The sequence below is a fragment of the Schistocerca piceifrons genome, chromosome 1 (assembly GCF_021461385.2).
Source record: "Schistocerca piceifrons isolate TAMUIC-IGC-003096 chromosome 1, iqSchPice1.1, whole genome shotgun sequence".
Lineage (NCBI taxonomy): Eukaryota > Metazoa > Arthropoda > Insecta > Orthoptera > Acrididae > Schistocerca > Schistocerca piceifrons.
This window is the reverse complement of record NC_060138.1, coordinates 857,383,263-857,409,014: the sequence shown is the minus strand read 5'-3', so window position 1 is coordinate 857,409,014 and position 25,752 is coordinate 857,383,263. Positions and strand designations below refer to the sequence as shown.

Below are 25,752 nucleotides of genomic sequence, written 5' to 3'. Positions count from 1 at the left end.
TCATGCATTACACTGTATACCCTAAGAATCCCCGCCTGCTGCACACCACGGCTATCCACTACTGACTGACAAAGATTCTATGACACCACAGGAATCCAGAGGTGCTAGTTCTGCAAGGTTCGCAGAAGAGCTTGTGTGAAGTTTGAAAAGTAGGAGACGAGGTACTGGCGGAAGTAAAGCTGTGAGGACGGGGCGTGAGTCGTGCTTGGGTAGCTCAGATGGTAGAGCACTTGCCCGCGAAAGGCAAAGGTCCCGAGTTCGAATCTCGGTCCGGCACACCGTTTTAATCTGCCAGGAAGTTTCGATAGGATTTCTGTCTTCGCTACAGCTTTCTCTGTAGCCTTCTGCGGGTGTTCTTGACTGACTAGTCATTGCTGACAGTTTCTCACTATCTAACGGAATCTGCAAAACAGGGTTCCGCGATCTGCAATTGTTGTTCAAACGTAGCTCGAAGCGAATCTTGGGTACGATCTTGCATCCCGCCTCACTCGCTTGAGAATGTATGTAATTATTCAGTTTCATACCACCCGCATTGTAACACCCAGATATCTCTGTGCATGACTGACACCAGTTATGAAACCAATTCTCATATTAATGGCACTATGTTTCTTGCATTTACATTTTGCTGCGTTCACTCTTTTTTCTGTGTACAGCGTTTCATCTCTTCTCAAAAACTTTCACGAATCTCTGTACCAATCATTCATTCATTCATTTCCATGTCCGGTCAGCATTTCCAGGAGGTAACAACTCCGATTGTACCAATCTGAAATCTTGATAAGATCTGACTATATATTGGGACAGTTCTCGTCCTATAACACTATAGGTCGCTTGTTTTAGAAGTTCAGGTATTGACTTTAAGGCCTAGTTTCAAAGTTGCTCTGTTACCATGTTCTATTTCTTGCTAAAGTTTGTCTGACACACAGTATTATCCGAAAATCTACATTCTGCTTGAGAGTGAAAATTTCCTCTGATAACAATCCCTTTGGCTGTGGTTAAACCACTACACCGCAATATCCTTCTTTCCGGGAGTGTCAGTCCCACGAGCTATGCAGGCCAACTTTTCCAAAGAGAGGTCCTGCGGAAGCAAAGCGGTCAGGATAGGACGTGAGTCATGTCCGAACAGATCAGTAGAGTAGTTACACGCGAAAGGAAAACGTTCTCAGCTCGATTCCCGATCTCTGAGACTCTGAATAACCGATGTTGTACATGAAGTCGTTAACATACAACGAAACTAGTGGTACCACTGGCAACGACGGTACGGCTAACAAAAATTCCTCCAAGAACGTTGAGAATACCCTCTACGCGACACCTGTCGTGTTCTTTCTGTCAGCATATACATATAAATTAAGACAGCTATCGCATACCAAAACAGCTTTATAGTCCTCACTGCGGAATCAAATACTTTTCTGAATCCAGGGAGCCCAGTCTCCCTTCTGTACTAATCTTGTCGTGTGGTGATCTGTGCACATAATTTCACCAGCCCAGATAGTAGCCCCAACTTCCTCGCCTCCCCCTCCACACTCATACGTTCATGGGGTCACTGGAAAAGCGAAGTAAAAATTAATTAATTAAAATTTTTGCTGCCAACTATCATAAGTACATGAATACGCCGAGATCATCTGATTACGATTTCTCTTTGTTATTCAGCAAACGATTCAATCATGTCTTTCTTCAATAGCCATCTAAAACACCTGACTGTTTCAGTAGTGTATCGATATCCCTATTTCTGAGCAGTAATCGCTAACCCATACGAAAGCGACACTAATCTATAACTGGAAATACTTCATAGATCAGTTACTTCTCTTTTTTTTCCCTTAGCCTTATCATCAAGCATTTGAGACCCACTGCTAGACATAAATCTCCTCCCACGCCCGGGTTCCCGGGCTCGATTCCCGGCGGGGTCAGGGATTTTCTCTGCCTCGTGATGACTGGGTGTTGTGTGACGTCGTTAGGTTAGTTAGGTTTAAGTACTTCTAAGTTCTAGGGAGCTGATGACCATAGATGTTAAGTCCCATAGTGCTCAGAGCCATTTGAACCATGTAAATCTCCATTAGAATCTTCAGTGCTCTAAGGGTTTCAGCTATACGTGTCATTGTCGTTCTTGTCAATTAAGACGTTCTGTCGGTCACCTTTTAACCCCAGGAATCCAAGGAAGAACTTTCTTGATCCATCCAACATCAAATTCACCTGGATACACGTCCATCCCACCTCTATTACAGTCATAATTACTCCTTCTATTCAAATCTGTTTCCTTATCCATGATTGTCTCCCTACCCCTGCACATTGCTCTCTGGGTGTTCTACAGTCTTCGTATGCTTTATGCACTAAAAATCCCAATAACTAAGGTAACATTAACGTCCCGCCCACGAGGTGGCGAGAAGAGACCAAGGCCAAGCTCGGTTTGGTGAAGGAAATCGATCGTCCCCTCTCAAAGGAACCATTACAGCTTTTGCTTTAAGTGATTTTTGGAAAACACTGAGAAACTACATCTGGTTGACTGGATGGGAATAGTATCCTCCGTCCTTCATAACGAGCAACTATTGTCTTCTTATCAGTGTGCTAGCTCTCTCGGTTTAGAAGTTTAGGTATTGATTTTAAGGCCTAGTTTCGAAGTTGCTCTAATAACATGTTCCATTATTTGCTAAAGATTGTCTGACAGGCAGTATTATCCAAAAACCAAGTTAATTCTGACTTGTACCAGTAACTCGTGTTCCTTCTTCGCTTTGCTAGTTTAATGACCTGAAAACGTTCCGTATACTGCTGAGAGCAGTTCTGGAGGTACGGAATCTCCTTGATCTTGCAATTCTGAGTTTCTCACTATCCATATTTATTGTTTGTATGAAAATATCTTGTATATCATACTTCTGCAGTGGATATTCCATTGTAAAAAGAGGATTTTACAATAACATAACTCATTCGGTTTCTCGAATAAGATACAGATCGTTTCCATCCACCACAGTTATACGCTCGACCAACTATGTGTGTATTTTTGACGTCTTACAAGTACGTATTATGATGCATTCCTTCATACACCGTTTTCTACTCATCGGTAAACGATACCGTTTGCTTAGCAGTTTTGCTACCGAATGAGGAATGACGAAGAGGCAGGAATTAAGACACAAGATTAATGTTCTGGGAAATCAGTGTCACTGTTTCCTAACTAACCTAAGGACATCACACACATCCATGCCCGAGGCAGGATTCGAACCTGCGACCGTAGCGGTCATGCGGTTCCAGACTGAAGCGCCTAGAACCGCACGGCCACACCGGCCGGCTTCCCTTCATCCGTTTAGTTAGGTAATTGTTCGTACTTAATTGTGTTGATGATGAAGACATATTTTAATTTATCTCCTACAAATCTTAATTTTCTATTTTTTTCAAATCGCCTAACTGTGCAAGGATAATCCGCAAGCCATTTAATTCTCGCCCATGCTATTGGGACTTTATTGTACTTATTTTAATTTCCATCCAAGGAGAGTGGCGCTAGATTCACATCCACACCTATATATGACTGCTCTGAAACTCACACCTAATTGCTTGGCGGAGGAATCATCGAGCCGCTTTCAGAGTATTTATCGGTCGCCCCACTCTCGGAAAGCACGTGGGAAAAACAGATTATAGATGGTCATTCTTCGTTAGTGGGAGTCAACAAAACATTTTCACGTTCGAAGAAGAAAGTTGTTGATTGGAATTTCTTTAAAATATCACGCCACAACGAGGAACACCTTTGTTTTAATGATTCCCACCCCAAATCGCCTATCATGCCCATGACACTCCTTTATCGCTATGATACAAAACGAACTGCCCTTCCTCGAACGTTTTGGACGTCCTCCGCCAATCCTGTCCGGAAAGGATTCCATAACGGGCAGGAACATTCCAGAAGAGGACGGACAAGCGTAATGCAGACAGTCTCTTTTGTAGGTTTGTTGCATTTTCTAAGTGCTGAGCCAATAAAACGCAGTCTTTGGTTAGTCTTCACCACAACATTTTCAGTGTGATCGGTCCAGTTTAAGTTGTTAATAATTTCAATCTGTAGGTATTTAATCGAATTTACAGCCTTAAAATTTATGTGATCTATCGTATAACAGAAAATTAACAGCTTTCTTTTGATACTCATGTGGATGGCCTCACTCTGTTCATTGTTTGCAATCAGTTGCCACTTTACACACAATCCATATATTTTTCTAAATAACAAACAATAATAAAAAATTTACGAGGGCTGCTTAGAGTGTTTCCTAAATCTCTTATGTAGAGTAGGAACAGCAGAGGGAATGTCAGATATCACTTCCGTTTTACTTGATCACTTCCCATCCGTTACTACGAACTGTGACTTCTCCGACAGCGTGTCAAAAGCCTTCTGGAAATCTAGAAATATGGAATCAACTTCTCTTGTCGACAACTCTCATTACTTTGTGTGGATAAAGAACCAGTTGAGTTTCGCATTAAAATGTTTTCTGAAGTCTTGCTGACCATGTATCAGAAGATAGTTTCCTTCGAGGTAATTCATAATATTCGGACACTGTGCGGGTTCCTCAATGCTACTGCAAAGCTACATCAGTGATTGGATCCGTAATTCAGCAGATTACTTCAATTTCCTTTCTTCTGTATTTGTGTGACCTGTGCAACTTTCCAGTCCATATGTCTTCCGCTGAGAGAGCGCTTGTATATGATTGCTAATACTGGAGGTATTACATCGGCACACTCCCAAAGGAACGTAAATGGTATAACATATGCTTCCTCCCCTTCCAGGTTAGACTCCTCCGGCGCGTCCCTGCGCCGATTAGCCGTGTGCAGGGCTGCCTCCTCGGCGGTGGGAGGCTCGGGTTTCGCACCCCGGCAGACGGCGGCTGAGTCACCGCCGCCTCGCTATTCCTGGCGGCCGCGGAAGCCATTCAGCGCTGCCAACAACTGTCGTCTGGCGCCAGTAAACACTGCCAGCAAAGCACAACACAACACTACGCCTTGCGGGAAGGAAACAAAGTGGACCCACAGACATAGAAATAATCGACGAATAGGAAATTTAATTTGCACACGCTCAAAAGCCAGCAGAGTCACGTGATTTCCTCCCAAGAAAATTATTTAAAATTCGGTATTATGCAGATTTTTAACAAGGTCGGAACTTGAATTTTTTTATGTCTACTTATAAGTCGCCAATGGTCTTCCAAAATATACTCCATACCTCCAGGTCTGGCCTCCACCCTCCCCCACCCCCCTCCCTTACGAACTATCGTACCTTTTATTTAGTTGTCGTTGGCATTTGACCATCATGGAAGACACATCCACCTCACCCACATAATATCTGTCTTCCCACATGTTCCACTAAATTTTTCATTGATTAAATCACAGGGAAAGATATCGACCGTATCGTGTTCAAAGTAGTCTTCCTGCAATTCGTCTGCAGTAAGGTACGGACATCACGGGAAACCAGTATCTGTGTGACCAGATGGCGAAGTAAGCCTTACAAATATTCGATTATCTACCCAAAGAGTTAAAGGTACTAATCGATTATAAAAGCAATTTTATGAACAAATTATCATGTTTGATTGACAGATTCTTCCGCCCCGTGGAAGAGTGTCTGTCTGTCTGTCTCTCTCTCTATCTCTCTCCCTCTCCCTCTCTCTCTCTCTCTCTCTCTCTCAGTGTGTGTGTGTGTGTGTGTGTGTGTGTGTGTGTGTGTGTGGTTTTAATAAAAACAAAATTTTAGTAAAGTTAATGTGATTTTAAACATGGGCCACATCTGCAAGTAGTAGCATATAAGCATCTATTCACGGTTCGACAATATGCTATCTTTTTGTAACGAAATCAACTCTGAAGAGATTTAAACTATCGAGATTTCACCGCGAATGTGCCTGAATACTTAATTCAGAGCCGTAACGGAACAAGAATCTCTTACCTAGGAGTTGTAAAACCTGCCAGAATACTAAAGCTACTTTAAAAGTCACGTTCGCAGTTAGTAAACAAATTCCCCAAAAATGTAAATTATAAAAATCTCATGAACGCTTTCCTTAAAATAAGTCAAACAAATCGTAATACTGCCCAAGGTATTAAGAAAGTGAGCAACCATATTCTCGACTTCGGAAATACTGCAGTATGATGAGTTACAGAACGTAAACTAAAGTTCCTATCGTTGTAACGCTATCAGATATAAAATTCCCACTGTGTTTATACCTTACATAAATGAGAAATTACCTACTTTATTCTGAATGATCGGACCACGAAATGGTGGACGCTACACAATGCACACTTTTTTACGAAACGTAAAATTTAAATATGTAAAATTACCTAATAATACCATTGGATACACATACGCCGAAGCACAGTTCCAAAAGGCATGTAAAGGTTCATATAACGGCTAACAAAATCCAGAAGAAATAAAGTTAGTAAACGATAGAAAAGGGAAATAATATGTCAAACAACGACAAATTGAATTTTGTGAATAAACTTTCTACAGAAGTACGTTTATTAAAGTAACATACGGTTCACAAAGACAATAAGAATTTTACATAGGGAATACTTCCATCTACTCTCAGAGTCTTTATGGTGATGTGCGCGATGAATGTTGTCGGGCAATGTTGTGGGCAGCTAAATGGTCCCGACAGCGAAACTGAAGCCAGTTCGTCGACCTTAAAATGCAGCTCTTACATCCTCTTCAAATGTTTTAAGTCATTTACCGGTAGTGAAATTCCTCCAACGACTCCCACTGGATATAGACTAGTAGGAAGCTACGATTATTGTAAAACGTCAAAGTTCGTATATGCGTGACGGTAACATTTCTGCAACAAATGCAGTCATTAATTTTAAATACACAGGTCATTATAGTGTGTAAAATTCACGTAACATGCGGACAGTGAACTTACAGTTGTTCCGTCTTTTGCCACACGTGTCACATGCGTAAACCACAACCTGGCCAATAATTTTTGCATTAGAAAGTTGTTTAATTGTTCTCGTGGCTACTTTTACTGTCCAAACGCCCGTAAACTCTCCATAAGTTACAAATAAGAAAATATTTTTAAAAAGCATTAGTTTTGCAACTAACGTTACAACAGCCAGACCCTCGAAACAACTACCACTGCGTATCCGTACATGCACTATCAGTAAAGTTTGTAGCATTTCACGAGGCTCTCATTATTTGAACCAGTCTGATACTTTTCTTTACAAGTGGTTCATGGGAACATTAGGTCAATATTTATTCGGAATGTAAGTTTCCGGTACTAACTGGCATACATTTTTTTTCCCGATGTGATACGGATCCTTTACTTCATCGTACCCTCAAACCTTCTGACGTACAAACACTGTTCAACTCTCTGACTGTCAATCTATCATTACACTCTCTCTCTGTCTGTCTCTCTCTCTCTCTCTCTCTCTCTCTCTCTCTTTCTCTCACACACACTTACAAATACACACACACACTAACACACACACACACACACACACACACACACACACAGTATAGCATTTCCATTTTACTTAACATATTTAGTAGAGTTGTAACAAAAAATTTCTTAAATTTAAAAAGTATTGCATACCAAAAACAAACTTAGTAACAATAAATATGTAGTGTAACACAAGTAATTAAAGTAACGCTCAGTTGTATTTCGGGGCGTAGAAGAAAACACATGAACCAGCAGAGGTATGTGTGTGATGCCACATTTAAGCGACGTGAAAAAACATAATAACACTCAGAATTAGCAGTGTCTTCACAGTTCGTAAACCACTTGACACATTTCACATTCGAATGTTATTGCTGGGTGTTAAACACAAAAAGTTCAAATAAAAGTAACAAAATAAGAAACAAGTCAAAAAGGAAGAAGTCTATTCACTCAAATTCAACATCCCTCATCTCATATGCTCGAGAAGTGACAATTTAGCGAACTTCTTGGCTGAGATAACGTCCTCACGCCATGTTTAACATTCATACTTACACTAGATGCGTGTGGGTGAATGTACCCTGAGAAATAGCCTCTTGGACGGCAGTTACCATGATACCTCGAAGCAGTTATTAGAACCAGAGTTATTGTCCAGAAACTTTATGTTTTATCATTAAAACAGAACACAGCATCAGCCTTGCAGAACACAATGAATCCTGCCTGAGTGGTAAGTTCAGACTAAAAGGCCTGCGTCCTACAAGAGGAGGTTTTATTGATTGTTTTGTGGTTAGTCGGCGGCTATCTGCGACTAGACTTCACTGTCTACACTCCTCATTAAATTTCACTGATCGGTGACATTTGGAGAAGGTTTTCGTCTTTTTTAAGACGAACAAAAATCAACTAAGTCATAACTTTGTTCATAGTAAAATTAACCTTTCAGTCGCGGCCGTCTTCACCATTAAATTAATTGATTAATCTCATTAAAATTACTTTTCTTCTTTCGTCATTCGTCCTAGTTGACCACACGCTTTCTGTGTGATTTTATTATAACTCTGTGAATACGTTTCAATATTACAGGCCTTTTAGAAGGTTGTCTCCAGTAAATAGATACTCAACCATTCATCTGCTCACACTGCCACTGGCAATATCTGGTTTGTATTTGATACTTCAGGAGGACCTAATATGATGATACACGAATACTTGGTACACAAGAGCCAATCACTCTCTTTTTGATAGTAGTTAAGTTTATGCCTTCTTACAACAATTTGGTAGCTTTTCTTCTTGCCATACATGCTTCAACAGGTATGTGAGTTTTTCTTTCAGCTCGTCACTCCTCCGTCCCCACGTTTTGTTAGTTTAGTTGCAACTTCTATGTGTAGTGCGCATCTGAAAGCTGAAATCAAGAAGCTCTGATGGCCCCTCACAGCCGAGTACTTCAGAAAAGTATTATATGCAGCTACTCACAGCCGTATGTAGGAAGTATAGACCCATAGGCTGAACATGCAGCGCTGGCTCTAGAAGGAGTAATTTCGTGATTACTAACCTGGAAAAATAGCATTTCAGAACAATTTTCGGATTACAAGCGTGTAACATAACATTTAAGATTTGTTATTTAAATGTATAAAATTTTCCTGTACAATTTACGATTAAATGAATTACTGAAATTAAGAAACGAAATTAAATGGAATCATTAAGCAATCGGCAACATTTATTTATATCCACTGCGATCAACTAATTTTTTTAAACAAAGAACAATATCTGAGAATCACGTCAGTATTTAAATTTTAAAAAAGACCTTTCGTAATTGTAAACAAATATGTTTGTTTTCCTAATGCAAGATAACAAAATGAATGTCCCAACTAAGAAAATTTTACCTGCATTGAATTGAAATACAATATTTTCCAAAATATTATGCCTTAAAATAAAAGTTTTAAATAATTTTATTGGCTACTTGATTTGTGCTTACACTTCGCAGCAATGAATGTGCCTAAATTACTAATCATAATATCACTTTCTACTCTGTGCGAAGGTATACGTTGAGCCGGTCTTCTAACATGGAGATTCGAAGCCTGCAGTTGTTCACTTCCAATTTTGATAAAGGATTTTTATCCACTGAAAAAGCCGTTACCATTATTTTAAAATTTTTATCTTTTTTTCTTCAATTAAAGTGCCATGTATTTGACCGCTTGATCCTACGAATCTGATGCAAGGTAGCACGAGGCTTGAGATGTGAATGCTGACTTAGTTCCTCTCAGCCATCCTCTGAAAAATTCGACCGAATAAGTTCTTACAATGCATCTGCACCTCTTACGATTATAAGGGGGCGCTCACCGCAGCGTGAAATAATTTTTTTTTCTTATTTCAAATGCTTGTGGTGAGGGCCCCGAGGCTAAGCCTAGACAACCTGCACTTATATGTTGCCCTGCGTGACCTATAGCACTTCTATTTTCTTCCTCGTTAGTTTATACTTTTACAACTGTTAATTAATGAAATCCTCCACTTCCTTGCTGTACTACGTATGTTTCTTTAGCTGCTGCCACAGTCCTTGCTTCTTTAAGGAAGTGCTTACAACATGTGCTGTGCATGGTTCATTAACGTACGTGTTTCCCCTGTTACTTAAGCATTTATGTCCGTAGCGTACATTTGTCACCCTACCAAATAGCAGAAGTGATACTTTAACTACAAATACACGTTAAGTACATTCAGTCATTAAATTTGTTATAAACTATGCATTACGCTTCAAAATGAATACCAATGTCTATAATTACCCCAAGAAAGGAAATCTAAATCGACTTCAGCTCAGATAATTATTTACATAAAAATGAATTTTTAATACACCACGTTTTTAAATCGTACTAAAAAGTTTAAAATGATTTCTCCTAGCCCCATACAGATTCCAACACACATACAAATAGTACTGAGAATCTGGATTTTGAATTTTTAATAGATATGAAAATACCTGTAAGATTTAAAACGAAAACAAGGGGTTCATGCAATAGATAATAGTAAGGAGGTGGACTGTTCAAGCATCAGTTAGTGAGTAGAGTAATAGGAAGGAGGTGAACTATTCAGGCATCAGTTACGAATTTCATCCATCGCATTTGTTCCGTTTTAATTCTTACAGCTGTTTTCAAAGCTATTAAAACTTCAGAAGCACAAATTTTCAGGACTATCTATCTGTATGGAATCTGTAGAGGCTAGGAGAAATTATTTTATACCTTTTAGTACAATTTAAAAACATGCCATATTAAAAATTAATTTTTATTTAAATGATTATATTAATAAGTTTATTGTAGCCAGATAGCCATAAAAATTCAAAGTACAGTGATAATAATAAGATAAATTAGAAATTTCACATATTGTGATTTGCATAGTCACTTATTGTTCGTGTCCTTTTGGTACAGAGCTCTATACGGTAATGTTTGCAAATTTGGCGACACAGTTTACACTCACACATTTCGTTTGGTTCATGATATGACGTGTTGTTGCAAATAAGGTGGTGGTAACCATGGACTGCCAATCTGGTGATCACGTGTCTCATTTCGAAGTTTTCCTTTGTCCATGTTCGGACAATCATGGCACCTGTGCTGTAAAATTCTGGAGGTATGTCTTACCTTTCTTCCTTCAATGTTTTAAGTAGACTTTCCAAGGCGCTGCTATTGGGTAGCATCAGGATTGTCCGAAGGCCTTCAATGAGGAAGGGTTCCCTCGCCAGCAGGTATACAAGTCTCGATCGTGTTGTTTTGGACACTCCTATATAGGTCGCCTTCACTCTTTCTAGTGTTGTTAGGGTGTTCACTGTAAGATGTGGTCCAATAATTTCTATGCCGTACTTCAGTATTGGGAAGATTTTGGCTCTGAATAGTGCCATTGCTGTCTCTAGGCTAAGGGATCTGATGTATTTCATGTATTGCCATTATTGCTTGCATTGCTTTCTCTGTTGCATGTTTTGTGAAACATTTTGCAGTTGTTTGTATTGTGACCCCTAGGTACTTGTAGTCCGGTACAATCTTCAGTTTTCTCTCTCGTATGAAGATCTCGGCTGATTCAGATGTTCTTCCTCCATTTCTGAGCGCCATCATTTCTGTTTTCGCCACATTTATTTCGAAGCCGTGTTCGACACACCAATCTTCCATATCGTTTATCGCTTCTTGTAACTTTGCAATATTCTTTGCACCTATTACAATATCGTCTGCATATGCATATGAGACTACGCCCTCCCTTTTGGGTATTCTTACAATTTCTTCCGCTGCAAGGATAAATAACAGAGGACTCAGTGGGGTCTGCCTGTAGTACTCCGTTTGATTGGTGTATCGGCTCCGATAGGGAGAGATTGTCTGATATTCTTACTTCGTTCCAGTGCAGTATTGCGCATATAATTCGTGTCCAGACGTTGTTTTTTCCCAGGGTTTCCTCTAGTTATTGAAATGATTATTATCTACTTTTCAGTCTTGTCAGTGTGATTATTTTTCAATCTATTTCAGATTTTTGATGATATTAAAACGGAAAAAAGTGGTAAATTTTAGGTTTTCTTCAGTTTATATTCACCTGACTCAACCAATATGTTGCTTCCTCGCACGTATACATCATGAGAAGACCGTGAAGGTAATAGGTAGACAAGTTTGAGCTCACTCGGAGGCTTACCAGCAATCGTTCTTCCCGCAAGCCACTCGCGACTGGAACAGGAAAAGGGAAAAATGGGTGTGGCAAACAAAGTACTTCCAGCCAGACGCTCCACAAGAGAGTGAGTTAATACTGCATCGCCATCCGCTTCTGAGCAACGATTAAGATTTTAAGTATTCAGCTTATCGGGCAGTTAGTTTAAAATTAATTATAAAGTTTGTACCGAATAGACGAACCATGAAAAAAGCGACCTGATAAAAAGTGGTAAAATCCTTCAGCCTGTCATCACTTTTGTAGTTCAATTCATGTACACTTTAGTGTGTGGAAGGCTTATGGCGACGTGGACAGTGGCCTATCCATTGCCTGTAACCCAGTAAGCCGTGACTGACAAGCGGACCGTGCCTACTCGTCATCACCGTTTCATCCAGGTATATGGGATGTGCAGCGTTTGAGCAGAAACGACAGTGACAGAAATGAGATCCCCACTGGCCAAGCGTTGGAAAAAAGTAGTGGCCTGTTTGCAACGCGTGTCGTGAAAGACATGCGCCATTTATGTCAACGTAGTTTCCAGGCAGCGTTTGTTGCAGTGGAAAATGTACAGAACGGTATTACGAGAATCTTGGCGTCGATGCCCTATGTGGAATGTTCTTCTATTCTTTCTATTGCGAGTATTAGGTACTGTTACTGCAAATTAACCGAAAGAATACTCAGTATATTGCGTTTATTAATATTTTCATAAAAGTCATGAAAGGAATGGGCAAAGGAAAATTCGGGATTGCAAACAAATTTCCAGGAAGGGGTCGCAAGACGTAGATGAGAACCTACAGTATACAATCAAATTCAAATGGATCAAATGGCTCTGAGCACTATGGTTCAAATGGTTCAAATGGTTCTGAGCACTATGGGACTTAACTTCTAAGGTCATCAGTCCCCTAGAACTTAGAACTACTTAAACCTAACTAACCTAAGGACATCACAAACATCCATGCCCGAGGCAGGATTCGAACCTGCGACCGTAGCGGCCACGCGGTTCCAGACTGTAGCGCCTTTAACCGCTCGGCCACTCTGGTCGGCAAAATCAAATTCCTTTATAACTTTACAGTTGCTGATTTATACGCGCTCGGAGTGATATTCGTAGTAAAAAAAAGGGAACCTACTGTTGGCGTACAGCTGCCGAGGGCTGCTCGAAGGTCAAAATTAAACTAACAGAAGTAGTGTGTGCTTTAATTACATTCCCTTCTTGGAAAATTATTTGCAGGATTCTCGTCGACGCTGTAATTACAATTTTTTCCTGAAAATCCTACATTTTCTTTTCTTTTCCTTATCACAATTTTATGAAGGTATTAATAAACGCAATATATTAAGCATTATTTCGGTGTAATTGCAGCGCAAGCAATGTAAAAATGAAAATAAAAATGTACCTGGATAATGGATCAACCCCACCATCGTGAGATTACCGTTCTTTACTTTCTCCGGTGCACCAACCGCTCCAGGTAACTGCAGTAACTTACACTGAGGTGACAAAAGTCATGAGATAGCGATACGCATTTATACAGATGGTGGTAGTATTGCGTACACAAGGTATAAAAGGGCAGTACATTGGCGGAGCTATCATTCGTACTCAGCTGATTGATGTGAAAAGGTGTCCATCGTGATTATGGCCGTATGAGGGGCTTAACAGACTTTGGACGCAAAAATATAGTTAGAACTAGACTCACTGGAGATTCAGTTTCGTAATCGTTAGGGAATTCAATATTCCGAGGTCCATAGTAGGAAGAGAGTACCGAATATACCAAATTTCATGCATTTCCTCTCACCACGAACAACGCAGTGGCCGACAGCCTTCATTAACGGCCGAACCAATAGCAGCGGCGTATGCATAGAGTTGGCAATGCTGACAGACAAGCAACGCTGCGTGAAATAACAACAGAAAACAATATAGGACGTACTACGAACGTATTCGTCAGGATAGCGTACGAAATCTGGCGTTAATCGGCTATGGCAGCAGACGGCCGACGCGAATGCCTTTGCTAAAAGCACATCGCCTGAAGCACATGTCCTGCGCTCTTGACCGTATCGGTTGGACCCTAGACACTGGAAAACCGTCGCCTGGTCATATGAGTCCGAATTTCAGTTAGGAGGAGTGACGGTAGGTTGCGAGAGTGGTGCAGACTCCACGAAGCCGTGGACCCAAATTGTCAACAAAGCACTGTGTGGGGTAGTGATGGTTCCATAATAATGTGGTCTGTCTTTACGTGGGAAGTACTGGGTCCTGCGGTCCTACTGAACCGATCTTTGAAAATGGTTCAAATAGCTCTGACCACTATGCGACTTAACTTCTGAGGTCATCAGTCGCCTAGAACTTAGAACTAATTAAACCTAAGGATATCACACACATCCATGCGCGAGGCAGGACTCCAACCTGCGACAGTAGCGGTCGCTCGACTCGAGACTGCAGCGCCTAGAAGCGCACGGCCACTCCGGTCGGCCCGATCTTTGACTGGAAATGGTTATGTTCCGCTACATGGAGACCATTTTCATCCATTCATGGACTTCATATTCCCAAACAAAGATGGAATTTTTATGGAGGTCAATGTGTCACGTCTCCGGGCCACAATTGTTCCCGATTCGTTTGAAGAACATTCTGGATGATTGTAGGAAATGATTTGATCTCCCATATCACTGGACATGAATCCCATCGAACATTTACGGGACATAATAGAATGGTCAGCTCGTGCTCAAAATCCTGCACTAGCAACACTTCCGCAATTATGGATGGCTGTACGGGCAGCATGACTCAATAATCCTGCAGGGGACTTCCAAAGACTTGTTGAGTCCATGCCACGTCGAGTTGTTGAACTACGACTGGCAAAAGGAGGTCTGACACGATGTTAAGAAGGTATCTCATGACTTTACTCACCTCAATGTAAATGGCTCATGTTTCGCCCTACCCTCGCCATTTTTTTCCCTAAAGACTTACCCATACAGAGCTCCTGCTTCTCTCACTTTCATTTCCTCCCAGACACTGCATACACATAAAATTTGGACGAAATCGGAGATGAAGAGTAAGCGCGGTATCCTTGTAAGCCATTCTTCACTGTATTGTTGTCTTCAATGGGGCGAACGTAACCAGGCTGACTGTACCACTTTCATTTTCAAACATTACTCCAGACACAGAATTTCAGAACATATTCCTGTAGTCTTTGATCTACACTTTCTTAATGTGGCATAATTTTTTCTGCCATTTTTCTGTGCTTAACCCGTTGTTCATCATATTTCTCCAGCGATGTAATAAGAGTAACTTGCAACAAGGCTAGACCTTCCTGACTGTAAGAACTCATTATTTATTAAATCGACGTCTAAAAATAACCCATTCGTTCACTGAGAACAGCACGACTTTATACAGTTGTAGAAAGTACACATCTCAAGAATTCTTTTTTGTGTGGTAGAGTCCGAAAGATGGAACAACGCACAGTCCAGAGTCGTAGTGTTTGGAACAATTACGGGACACCACTTTCGTTGTTTCATTCCTATTCAGTGCAAAGTCTTCTATACCTTCCTTTGCATGTACATACACTACGGACATTAAAATTGCTACACCACGAAGATGACGTGCTACAGACGCGAAATTTAACAGACAGGAAGAAGATGCTGTCATATGCAAATGATTAGCTTTTTCGGAGCATTCACACAAGGTTGGCGCCGGTGGCAACACCTACAACGTCCTGACATGAGGAAAGTTTCCAACCGATTCCCCATACACAAACAGCAGTTGACCAGTGTTGCCTGGTGAAACGTTGTTGTGATGCCTCGTGTAAGGGGGACAAAAGCGTACCATCACGTTTCCGACTTTGATAAAAGTCGGAATGTAGACTATCGCGATTGCGGTTTATCGGATCGCGACATTCCTGCTCGCCTTCGTCGAGATCCAATGACTGTTAGCAGAATATGGAATCGGTGGGTTCAGGAGGGTAATACGGAACGTCATACTGGATCCCAACGGCCTCGTATCACTAGCAGTCGAGATGACAGGCATCTTATCCGCATGGCTGTAACGGATCGTGCAGCCACGTCTCGATCCCTGAGTCAACAGATGGGGACGTTTACAAGACAACAACCATCTGCATGAATAGTTCGACGACGTTTGCAGCAGCATGGACTATCAGCTCGGAGGCCATGGCTGCGGTTACCCTTGACGCTGCACCACAGACAGGAGTGCCTGCGGTGGTGTACTCAAAGATGAACCTGGGTGCACGAATGGCAAAAGATAATTTTTTCGGATGAATCCAGGTTCTGTTTACAGCATCATGATGGTCGCATCCGTGTTTGGCGACATCGCGATGAACGCACATTGGAAGCGTGTATTCGTCATCGCCATACTGGTGTATCACCCGGCGTGATGGTATGGGGTGCCATTGGTTACACGTCTCGGTCACCTCTTGTTCGCACTGACGGCACTTTGAACAGTGGACGTTACATTTCAGATGTGTTACGACCCGTGGCTCTACCCTTCAGTCGATCCCTGCGAAATCTTACATTTCAGCGGGATAATGCTCGACCGCATGTTGCAGGTCCTGTAGGGGCCCTTCTGGATACAGAAAATGTTCGACTACTGCCCTGGCCAGCACATTCTCCCTATCTCTCACCAATTGAAAACGTCTGTCAATGGTGGCCGAGCAACTCGGTCGTCACAATACGCCAGTCACTACTCTTGATGCACTGCGGTATCGTGTTGAAGCTGCATGGGCAGTTGTACCTGTACACGCCATCCAAGCTCTGTTTGACTCAATGCCCAGGCGTATCAAGGCCGTTATTACGGCCAGAGGTGGTCGTTCTGGGTACTGATTTCTCAGGATCTATGTACCCAAATAGCGTGAAAATGTAATCACATGTCAGTAATCACATGTCAGTTCCAATGAATACCCGTTTATCATCTGCATTTTTTCTTGGTGTAGCAATTTTAATGGCCAGTAGTGTAATACGGCGCAAGCCACTGCACAGTGTATGGCGGAGAGTACGTCGTACCTATGTTATAGATTTTCTTCACTATTCTATTCACATGTTGAGTGAGTGAGAAATGGTTGACCGTATGCCTCTGTACTCCCCCTAATCTCTCTTATTTAATTCTGACGATCCCCCTATGGCGTATACGACGATGGCAGCATAATGGTCGAACGGTATTCATAGAACGCAGCTTCTCTGAATATAAGCAAGAGAATTTTACCAGATATTCGTCGTTGCTCTTTATGCATTTCCATTTGTGTTTATGTAACCCGAGCATTTCGGTTATACTTACAAGTGCGTTGTACCTATTACTACACTACGGTCAACACAAAATATACTCTTTACGCTGCTGACGTGTTGGCTCCCTTGGCATAACGTGAGTAGCTCCATGTAGTAGCCAGAAACAAGAAACCATCGTCTCCACAGCAAGGACAGGTAGGAACTCTTGTCCAACACAGTCCAGTCCGAATATTCTTGTGATTTACATTCTAGACGTCCGCTTTCTTCCTATGTTATCAAAACTGGACATATTCCTCACAAGGAGGTTATCCACTGTTATTTATACAAAAAAAGTCGTCTGTTGATCGCTTTCGTATTTCAAATTTATCGGTTTCGGACGATGTCGCCCATCTTCAGATCATATGTCGCAGTAACCTGTTGTGATGGAACTGTCAGTTTACTGTCATGTACTTAGTACTTTGAAATAAAAAGCAGCGACTGAGAGGCTTACGTTTCCTTTTTTTCTTCCTTTGTTACTGTGCTCCACTTCTTTCCTTACTTCATCTTCTTCGTCTTCTTCTCCTCCTCCTCCTTTTCTCCCCTCTCTTCGAGTTTTGTGTTGTCCTTTCCCAAAGTCATCATCTGTCACAAAACTGCGCCCTGAAGGAAACTGCACTCAGAGAGTCCATCATGGCTGCCGCGCCCATTTAGGCCACCGATGTTTTGCACTCTTAATGTTTAGCTAACTTTTATGCTCATGCCTCATATTGTGTATATTTATAGTTGTAGTACTACCATAAGTTACCGGAGACAATGGTAAGTAAGCGTAAACTATTGCAGTTTCCTAGTAGCTTCGTTCAGTTAAGGTCACACCTACGTTACCTGTATGTTAGGTGTGTTGCATACCTGTCGGGCGTTAACCACACAAGATCGCTTTCTTTATGTTTGCGATCAGCATCATACTACATTCCCCTAAAAACAAGAAACGGGAAACGGTCTAGAAACTTAATGAGAATATATGAAGGGCCACGTAACCCATGGAACATTTTTTTTTTCTACGTGGCTATCCTCCTGTCTGTTACTTAAAAATAAACAGTATTTATAGCAAAATTGAAACTGTCAATGTTTAAATCACGTTTTATCGAAGGTTCGTGACTTGTAACGTGAAAGAGAGAGACGTTGCAACAGAAAAAAAGACAACAGTACAGATTTATGACACAGCGCTGGAAAAAGCAATTTTCTCAACAAAAATTTAAAATTAAAAAAAGATAAGTGAAACAAAAATGTATCAAACACCACTATAACACTTTGTCGAACTTATATAAAAAATGGTCCTGTTATTCATAAACAACTTTCGCATTCATCAGTTATAAGAGAGATATCTTGCCTCTGATCATAATGAAGATTGCAAAATAACAACAATAATTACAAATATTTGTTATGTTGCTTTGCTTACATAAAAGCTATGCGATCAACTAATTTTTATTATTTATAAAGCGCAATTTATATTCTGTAAGGATATAAAATACACAACAGACTAACGCAGAACGATGTGCGGTTCTAATTATGTACAAAACAAACAAACAAAAGAACAAATAGAAATGGTCGGCTCCTAGTTACTCTCTTCAAAATTCATTTTTGTTTCTTTCCCTACCAATTAGAAGCTATCCTACCTATTACTGTGTCATTTATGTAGTATAACAAAACTACCGAATCATAGTTTTGGTAGAACGCGGCTCTACATATACTCTGAAGACATGCTGTTACTTCTGACGGGGCAGTCGGGAGACGCAGCAGGAAGACAGGAAGCTGCTCCGTCACACAAGTGTCAACAATGTCGTCACGCGGCGTTCTGGAGTGGGCGCAAGCAGGCGGGCTGCAGCGGCGGGCCACGCCGTTCCTCAGCGTGCGCTGCAGTCGCCGACGCAGCGGCAGCTCGCCACTGGCCTAATTATAGCAGCCGTCTGTCACTGAAGCCGCGAGCAAGGGTAGGCGGGCTCGCGCCCTCAAGCCTCTTCCGACGAGCAGTCTTCTCTGACACGTGTCCCTGTTTGTTGTCGTCTCTCAGTGAGTCAGGGTCCTCCAGGACGTTGGAAGCCTAAAGGAAGCACGGGAAACTTCAAGCGTGTGTAAGCGTACCTCGAATTATCACGCTTAGCCGGGTTATTTCCAACGGTTTTGTTTGATGTGCAGCATGTCCAGAAGGGATTTCATGCGTTGTCGCGGTGTGGAACACAATGCAGCTTTTAACTGCGAGCAGCGTTCTCGCATTGCTGGAGAAGAGCTCCCCAGGTGATTAGGGTGAACATTAATAAAACCGACAAACTGCAGGGACTGGAAATAGAGCAAAAAAGGTCCTATTAACACGTGTCAGAAATGGTGTGCACGCAACGACAATAAATAGTCCCGGAACTCAGTACATAGCTGCACCACATGCACGTCACAACTGAGCTTCAAAGTGGCCTCCGTGGGATCGTAGGTGATAGGAATAGTAGCAGTTGTCATGCAGGATACACATAATCGTACTTTGGCTTACAGAATGTTGGCGGGACACTTGCCTGGAGCTTGTACTAGAGTTCTTCTCAATATCCTGTATTGCCCGGTCCTCCAAATCTGGTGTACATACAGTCCTTCCTGCACGTTCGTCTGTCTGAAAGGAGACAAGATCCTACAAACGCCCAAAAAGAGCTTGAAATGTTATGTGGTGTTGTTGTGTCTGTGAGAGTACTTGTTTTGTTACAGCCGTGCTGTCTCTCGGCCGTTTCGATCTGTCTGGCCGTACACGAAAACCATCTCGGTTGTTGCCGACGTGAACACCGGATCATTCTGCTGCTTACAGTACGTTGCGTCAATCACACAGTCTGCAAGACGCAAGGCATACACAGCAAATGGTCAGATGAACTGTCATTCGTCGCGCACCGATTCATTTCAGGACACCTGTTCATAGGACGTTTCTTCCTCCATTTCGTCAGGAATCCGTCCACGTAGCTGCTCGGTTTTATTCAAGTCTACACTGTATATGAAGATGTGGAGCGAGTAAAAGATATTTTAATAATGACGAAGCTTCTGTGAAAGTTTATATTTCCGATAACGTCAAGTGTATTAAAAATTTCGAGACCACATCTTATTAAGGCGAAGTCGATTTTTGCTGGGTATAATTCAATAGTCCCTTCGAAGGGAGCACAATTGTAACGGTCACACAGCGATGGTTGAATGTACTTGCGGCTTATCCACCTTCTTTATGCGACCGCTGTTCATAGGGGCAGCAAACCTAACTTATTTAAATTATTTTTGAGGGAAGTAATAACCCCATATCTCGAGTAATGGACTAAAGTTGCTATTATTTAAACAAAAGTCGTCGTTTCACGTTTGTACCAAAAATCTCAAAAAATTCTTGACTGATTTACTTCAGATTTTTACATAATATGCTTCTAAACGTTCGTAAGGACATAGCCTACATATTTTTAATGTATATCTTCTATGAATGAATACTATCGTATGCCGGCCAGGGTGGCCGAGCGGTTCTAGGCGCTAAAGTCTGGAACCGCGCGTCCGCTACGGTCGCGGGTTCGAATCCTGTCTCGGGCATGGATGTGTGTGATGACCTTAGGTTAGTTAGGTTTAAGTAGTTCTAAGTTCTAGGGGACTGATGACCTCAAAAGTTAAGTCTCATAGTGCTCAGAGCCATTTGAACCAGTATTATCGTATGAAGGGTAAACGTTGTCAGCAAAAATGTCGAAAAGTTCTTGACCAGTTTACTTCAAATTTTTACACAATACTCTAATAAACGTTCACACGAACATTGGCTACATACTTACGAAATTTATATAGGGTATACAAATAGATATTGTCACGATAGGTGACGGTTACTGCTGGGTAGTTGCCCTCCAAAACAGCATTCCAGAAGAGCAAACCAGTTGCGTCTTTAACTATGGTTACTCATACCTTAGATACCTGGGCTATGCTCGGCTCTGTTTGAGAAAATAGCCGTGTACGTCTGCTTTCATGCCCCGCAGCTAATTCGCTACAAATAATAACCTGTAGCAGTGATCTTACAATAGAATAGTCTGTACATTGGCCAGAATTGCGAGTCAATTAAATATACAGAAACACAACACAAAATTTAAGTGAATAACGTCGCTAACTGATATAGACGGGAGAGAATCATGTTGAATAATGTTTATTCAAGAGGAACATCTCAAGTAAACTGGAAGTCGTCCTACGACATTCAGTTAAAATACAGACAGAAAATACCCTCATCAAATACCCTCGTAACATTGAGAGCGTTACAAGAATGGTAACAAACTTCCCAAACTAAACAGTCACCACAGATACGCCAAACCAAAGTCCATTTAGTAATCGCAATAAACGAAATATTCACCACCTCAAAACAGTACTTCTTTGGAGTACATTCAAACCACTCGAAATAATAGATTCATTTCAGAAGTTAAAGTAAGGGAGTGGCGATTCACCTTCCAGAATCAATCAATCGTTACCACAGCAAGCCCGCCTCCTCCAAGCACAAACAGAAAAATTCCCACAAGAATACATCGTTCTTTCGGCCTAACACTCAGACTGAACACTACTTTCTTCCTCGCAATCTGTTTAAACACGAAACAGGTGAGTTTTACTTATGGCTTATTGGTTTATGGTTAAAATACTACTAAGAAATCTGAATCAATCATAATTTTGTAATCTGACCTGTTTGCAGATTAAAACTATGATAAATATACTATACCCACAGATCCAGCAGCAGGAGAGGTCTCTCACATCCCCTATACCAGTTGCGACTGATTTATCCATTCTTTATAACTGACTTCAATTGCCAATCAAATTATCCTAGACGATAACAATAAACAAGCTCAGTGTCAGAGAGAGAAAAGGGAAAAGGCAATGGACAGAGAGAGGGAGAAAATGGACATAGAGAGGGGGGAAGGAGGAGATGGCCAGAAAGTGGGATGAGGAGATTGACAGAGAGTGGGGAGGAAGAAGTGGGTAGCGATAGAGGAGAGGGGAAGGAGATGGGCAGATATAGGGGGAAGAAGGAGGAAATGGGCAGAGGCAGAAGAGAGGAGGAGATGGGGAGAGATAGGGGGAGGAGTATGTGGGCAGAGATAGAAGGAGGAGGAGATTGGCAGATATAGAGGAAAGAAGAGAGGAACAGAGATAGGAGGAGGAGGAGATGGACAGATATAGGTGGAGGAGAAGACGGGCGGAGATAGCAGGAGGAGGAGACGGACAGAGATAGGGGGAGAATGACAGCGATAAGGGGGTGTGAGATGGACAGAGATAGGGGTAGGAGGTGAGGAAGCTAGGAGCCCAGATGGGGGGAGAAGGAGATGGGCAGAGGTAGGGAGAGGAGGAGAGGGACAGAGGGAAGGGGAGGAGGAGATAGGCAGAGATAGGGGGATGTGAACAGAGGTAGTGGTAGGAGGAGATGGACGAAGAGAGGAGGGATATTAGGAGATATGGGCGATTTCTGTTTATATTTATCAGTTGTGAAGAATTAGAGGCTTGACTAGTAAGATAAAAAGACAGAATTGTGATAACTAGATTGGATTTTGAATAGATATGAATAGATAATAAATTGCTAAATGCCACCAGGCAGCATACAACCTCGTGGTGGATAGTGGTCATAATGTCTTGGTTCGTCACTGTATATTCATGTCTTCACTTATATAATCATCTTGTGATATCGTAATTATTATTTCCGAGCTTGCTAAGAAAATTGGATGAGGAATTCCGCCTTCTGCAAGACACCTTTGGAGGTTTTCTTTAATTTTTTTTTTTTTTTAACCAGACATGTTTCAACACTTTTTGTACTGTCTGCAGTGGTTTCCTTTATTCCCTTTTTTATATGGAGCTATTGAATGTTTATGTTGGTAGCTGTGAAACTACTACACAATCTACAATGGCTTTGATGTTATGGTGTTATAAAATGCCGTGGGGATTAGGGTCTCCCGTCAGGTAGACCGTTCGCCTGGTGCAAGTATTCCGAGTTGACGCCACTTCGGCGACTTGCGTGTCGATGGGGATGAAATGATGACGATAAGGACAACACAAAACCCCGTTCCTGAGCGGAGAAAATTTCCGATCCAGCCGGGAATCGAACCCCGCCCGTTAGGTATGACATTCCGTCGCGCTGACTACTCAGCTACCAGGGGTGGAGGTTATGGTATGTTTTCGCCTTCGTTTGTGGTGTGGTAACATGCTGATTTCTAAAGCTTTTGTCGTTACACCGCCATTTTCTACGATTTTTCGATCTAGCAAAACAAAACTCCAAAGGTGTCTTGCATAAGTCGGTATTCCTCATCCAATTAGAAACACATATTGAAAGGGTACAGTACCGCCCGACATTGAAAATAGGTACAACATACATGAAATTAACCAGAGCTTTGAGCGCCTGAAATGTGGCTGACCAATGCGGTAGAAAGGTGCTCCCCCCACTTCAGCAGAGGTGGAGAGGACCTCGAGAACGGCCATGTTTCAGCACTCTGCCGCTGGATCTTGTGCTGTTAAGACCTGTTTGAGTTGCGCTCCGTAATGACGAAAGAGTGGAGACATGGTATGCATGTGGAATATTTAAGAGTAGTTTGAAATAATAATTTCTCTATTTCAGGAACTTTTGTGGGGAGAATTAAATGTCAGGCAGGTAATATTAAAGGGATTGTAGTAATCTTCGGAAGTGACCAACGGTCACAATGAAACCACGTGTAGCAATAAGTTGAAATACTTCCGTGTGCTTAAGTTAAGCTGAATTACTAGCGCGTGTACAATAAGTTGAAATATTTAAGAAATAGCGTGTGTACCATAAAATGAAATATTTAAGAAATGGCATGTGCAGGACTTGAAATTAGAGATGAGTACTTCCACGTGGTGAGTACTGTGTGAGTCTCAATCTGTGTATGAGACAAAGGATAAAGAGAAGTACTCGTCCATGGTATCAGTTGAGGACTCGCGTGTGTGATGTTCTTAATATTACTTTGCGTGATATGATTCCGTGTGACGCTTGATTCAAACTCTGAGAGAGAAGCAAGGTGAGTCGGCCGTCTATCCAGCAACGCCACTTGGCTTGCATTGCACAGGAAGACGTGCAAACATCTCCAGAGTTCATAGTAGGAAAGTAGAATTACAAAGTGGGGCAGTGTCGTGTGAAACTGGGATAAATACTAATTGAAGTGGGAAAGCTGAAAGTGATAATGTTGTGACTATTCTCTGTGTAGTATTTCATGTTGTAGTGTGGTGTATGTCATGTAATTTGGGTATGTGTGGTTTTCATGGGAGAGTAGCGAGGTAGTTTCAAAAGATTAGTGGGTTATGCTTGTTCCTTCGGTACCGCTCGGTCTGGAGGAAAGTTTCGTGATGATGGTTGTGAGAGTCGAAGTGTGAGGTATAATAAAAGATCCACCATCCTATCCAGAAAGTGCACTGTAGCGTTAAAATAATTACGAGACCATAATATAGAGATTCACCATTGTAAAGCCATGCCCACTGGGCGGAATTTCTCATGTGTTATTGTTGTAGGTTGTAGAATTTGTGTGTTTAGGTTAGAGAATTTATCGGAATAAATAAGATAGTGAAAAGAAAAAGATTGGTGGATTTTTCCTTCGAATTGTATGTTGTCATAATGTCCCGAATTTATAATGTGTGCGCCATTTATATTCAATACGGTGGCCACGTGTTGACAAAAGCCGTTAAATAAAAGACAAAAAGAAAATGTGGTATTGCCAGTGCGTAGTGTACAGTTAGAGTTCTGTAAATTACTGATAGTCAGATGCGTGTTTCCGTTGCGTATTAATCATATAGGAGGATAACTGGTAACTTAAGTGTGAGTACTAGAGTTCATGTTACTCGATAAGTAAGAATGAATCCACTCGCTTGGCAGACCACTCATCTTGCAGGCCTGACTGCTTGATGCCACAGTACGAGCAAGGCATGTGGGTGCCTCTCATAATTTCGACCCTGCCAGGATATTTTGTTGCCAGGATAATTTGGCCAGGATATATTTTGCCAGGATATGTTGCTGTTGGGGTTTGCTGTTAAATTTTCTTTTTATTTTGATGGAATATATTGTGATAGCGCTAAGAAGTAAAATTTTTTCTGCTTGCAAGTTCTTTCTGTATTGGTGAGGATCTTTTATTTTTTTTATGTAATTAATTGCTATATCGTCCAAGGCTGGAAGATCGTGGTATAATTTTTTTTGCATAATGTCCGTAGTAACTAGGTTGCAGTCGAAAAGTGTAGCCACCATGGAGAATAGCGATTCTGGGGTGGACGTAGCAGTGCAGCAGGAAGTAGCTGTTGACCATGGGTTAATGAGCGGGGACGGCAAGCACTCAGAAGGGGCTGAATTGTTCAGCGGACCGCGGCTAGGTGATCCTTTATGCGGCGGGCTTTGTTCACAATCGGGGGCTTTTCCCGACGACGCGTTCGAGCCGGGACTAGGTCAGGTATGCAGTGAAAGTGCAGCTACCCTTAGCGAAGCTATGGTTTCTCAGGCGAACGAGGTGAGCGCACCGAAAGTAGCAAATGACAGTGT

General features: G+C 41.7%; 1 protein-coding gene across 1 annotated transcript in view; it reads left to right on the top strand.

Moving 5' to 3' along the window:
* The window catches only part of LOC124775985 (glutenin, high molecular weight subunit DY10-like), a 151,578-nt gene extending 132,391 nt beyond the window's left edge, over positions 1–19,187 (top strand). The window contains exon 3 of the mRNA XM_047250829.1: positions 18,995–19,187. Coding sequence (XP_047106785.1) covers positions 18,995–19,187 — 193 coding nt within the window. The remainder of the gene's footprint in view (positions 1–18,994) is intronic.
* The last annotated feature ends 6,565 nt before the right edge of the window (positions 19,188–25,752 follow it).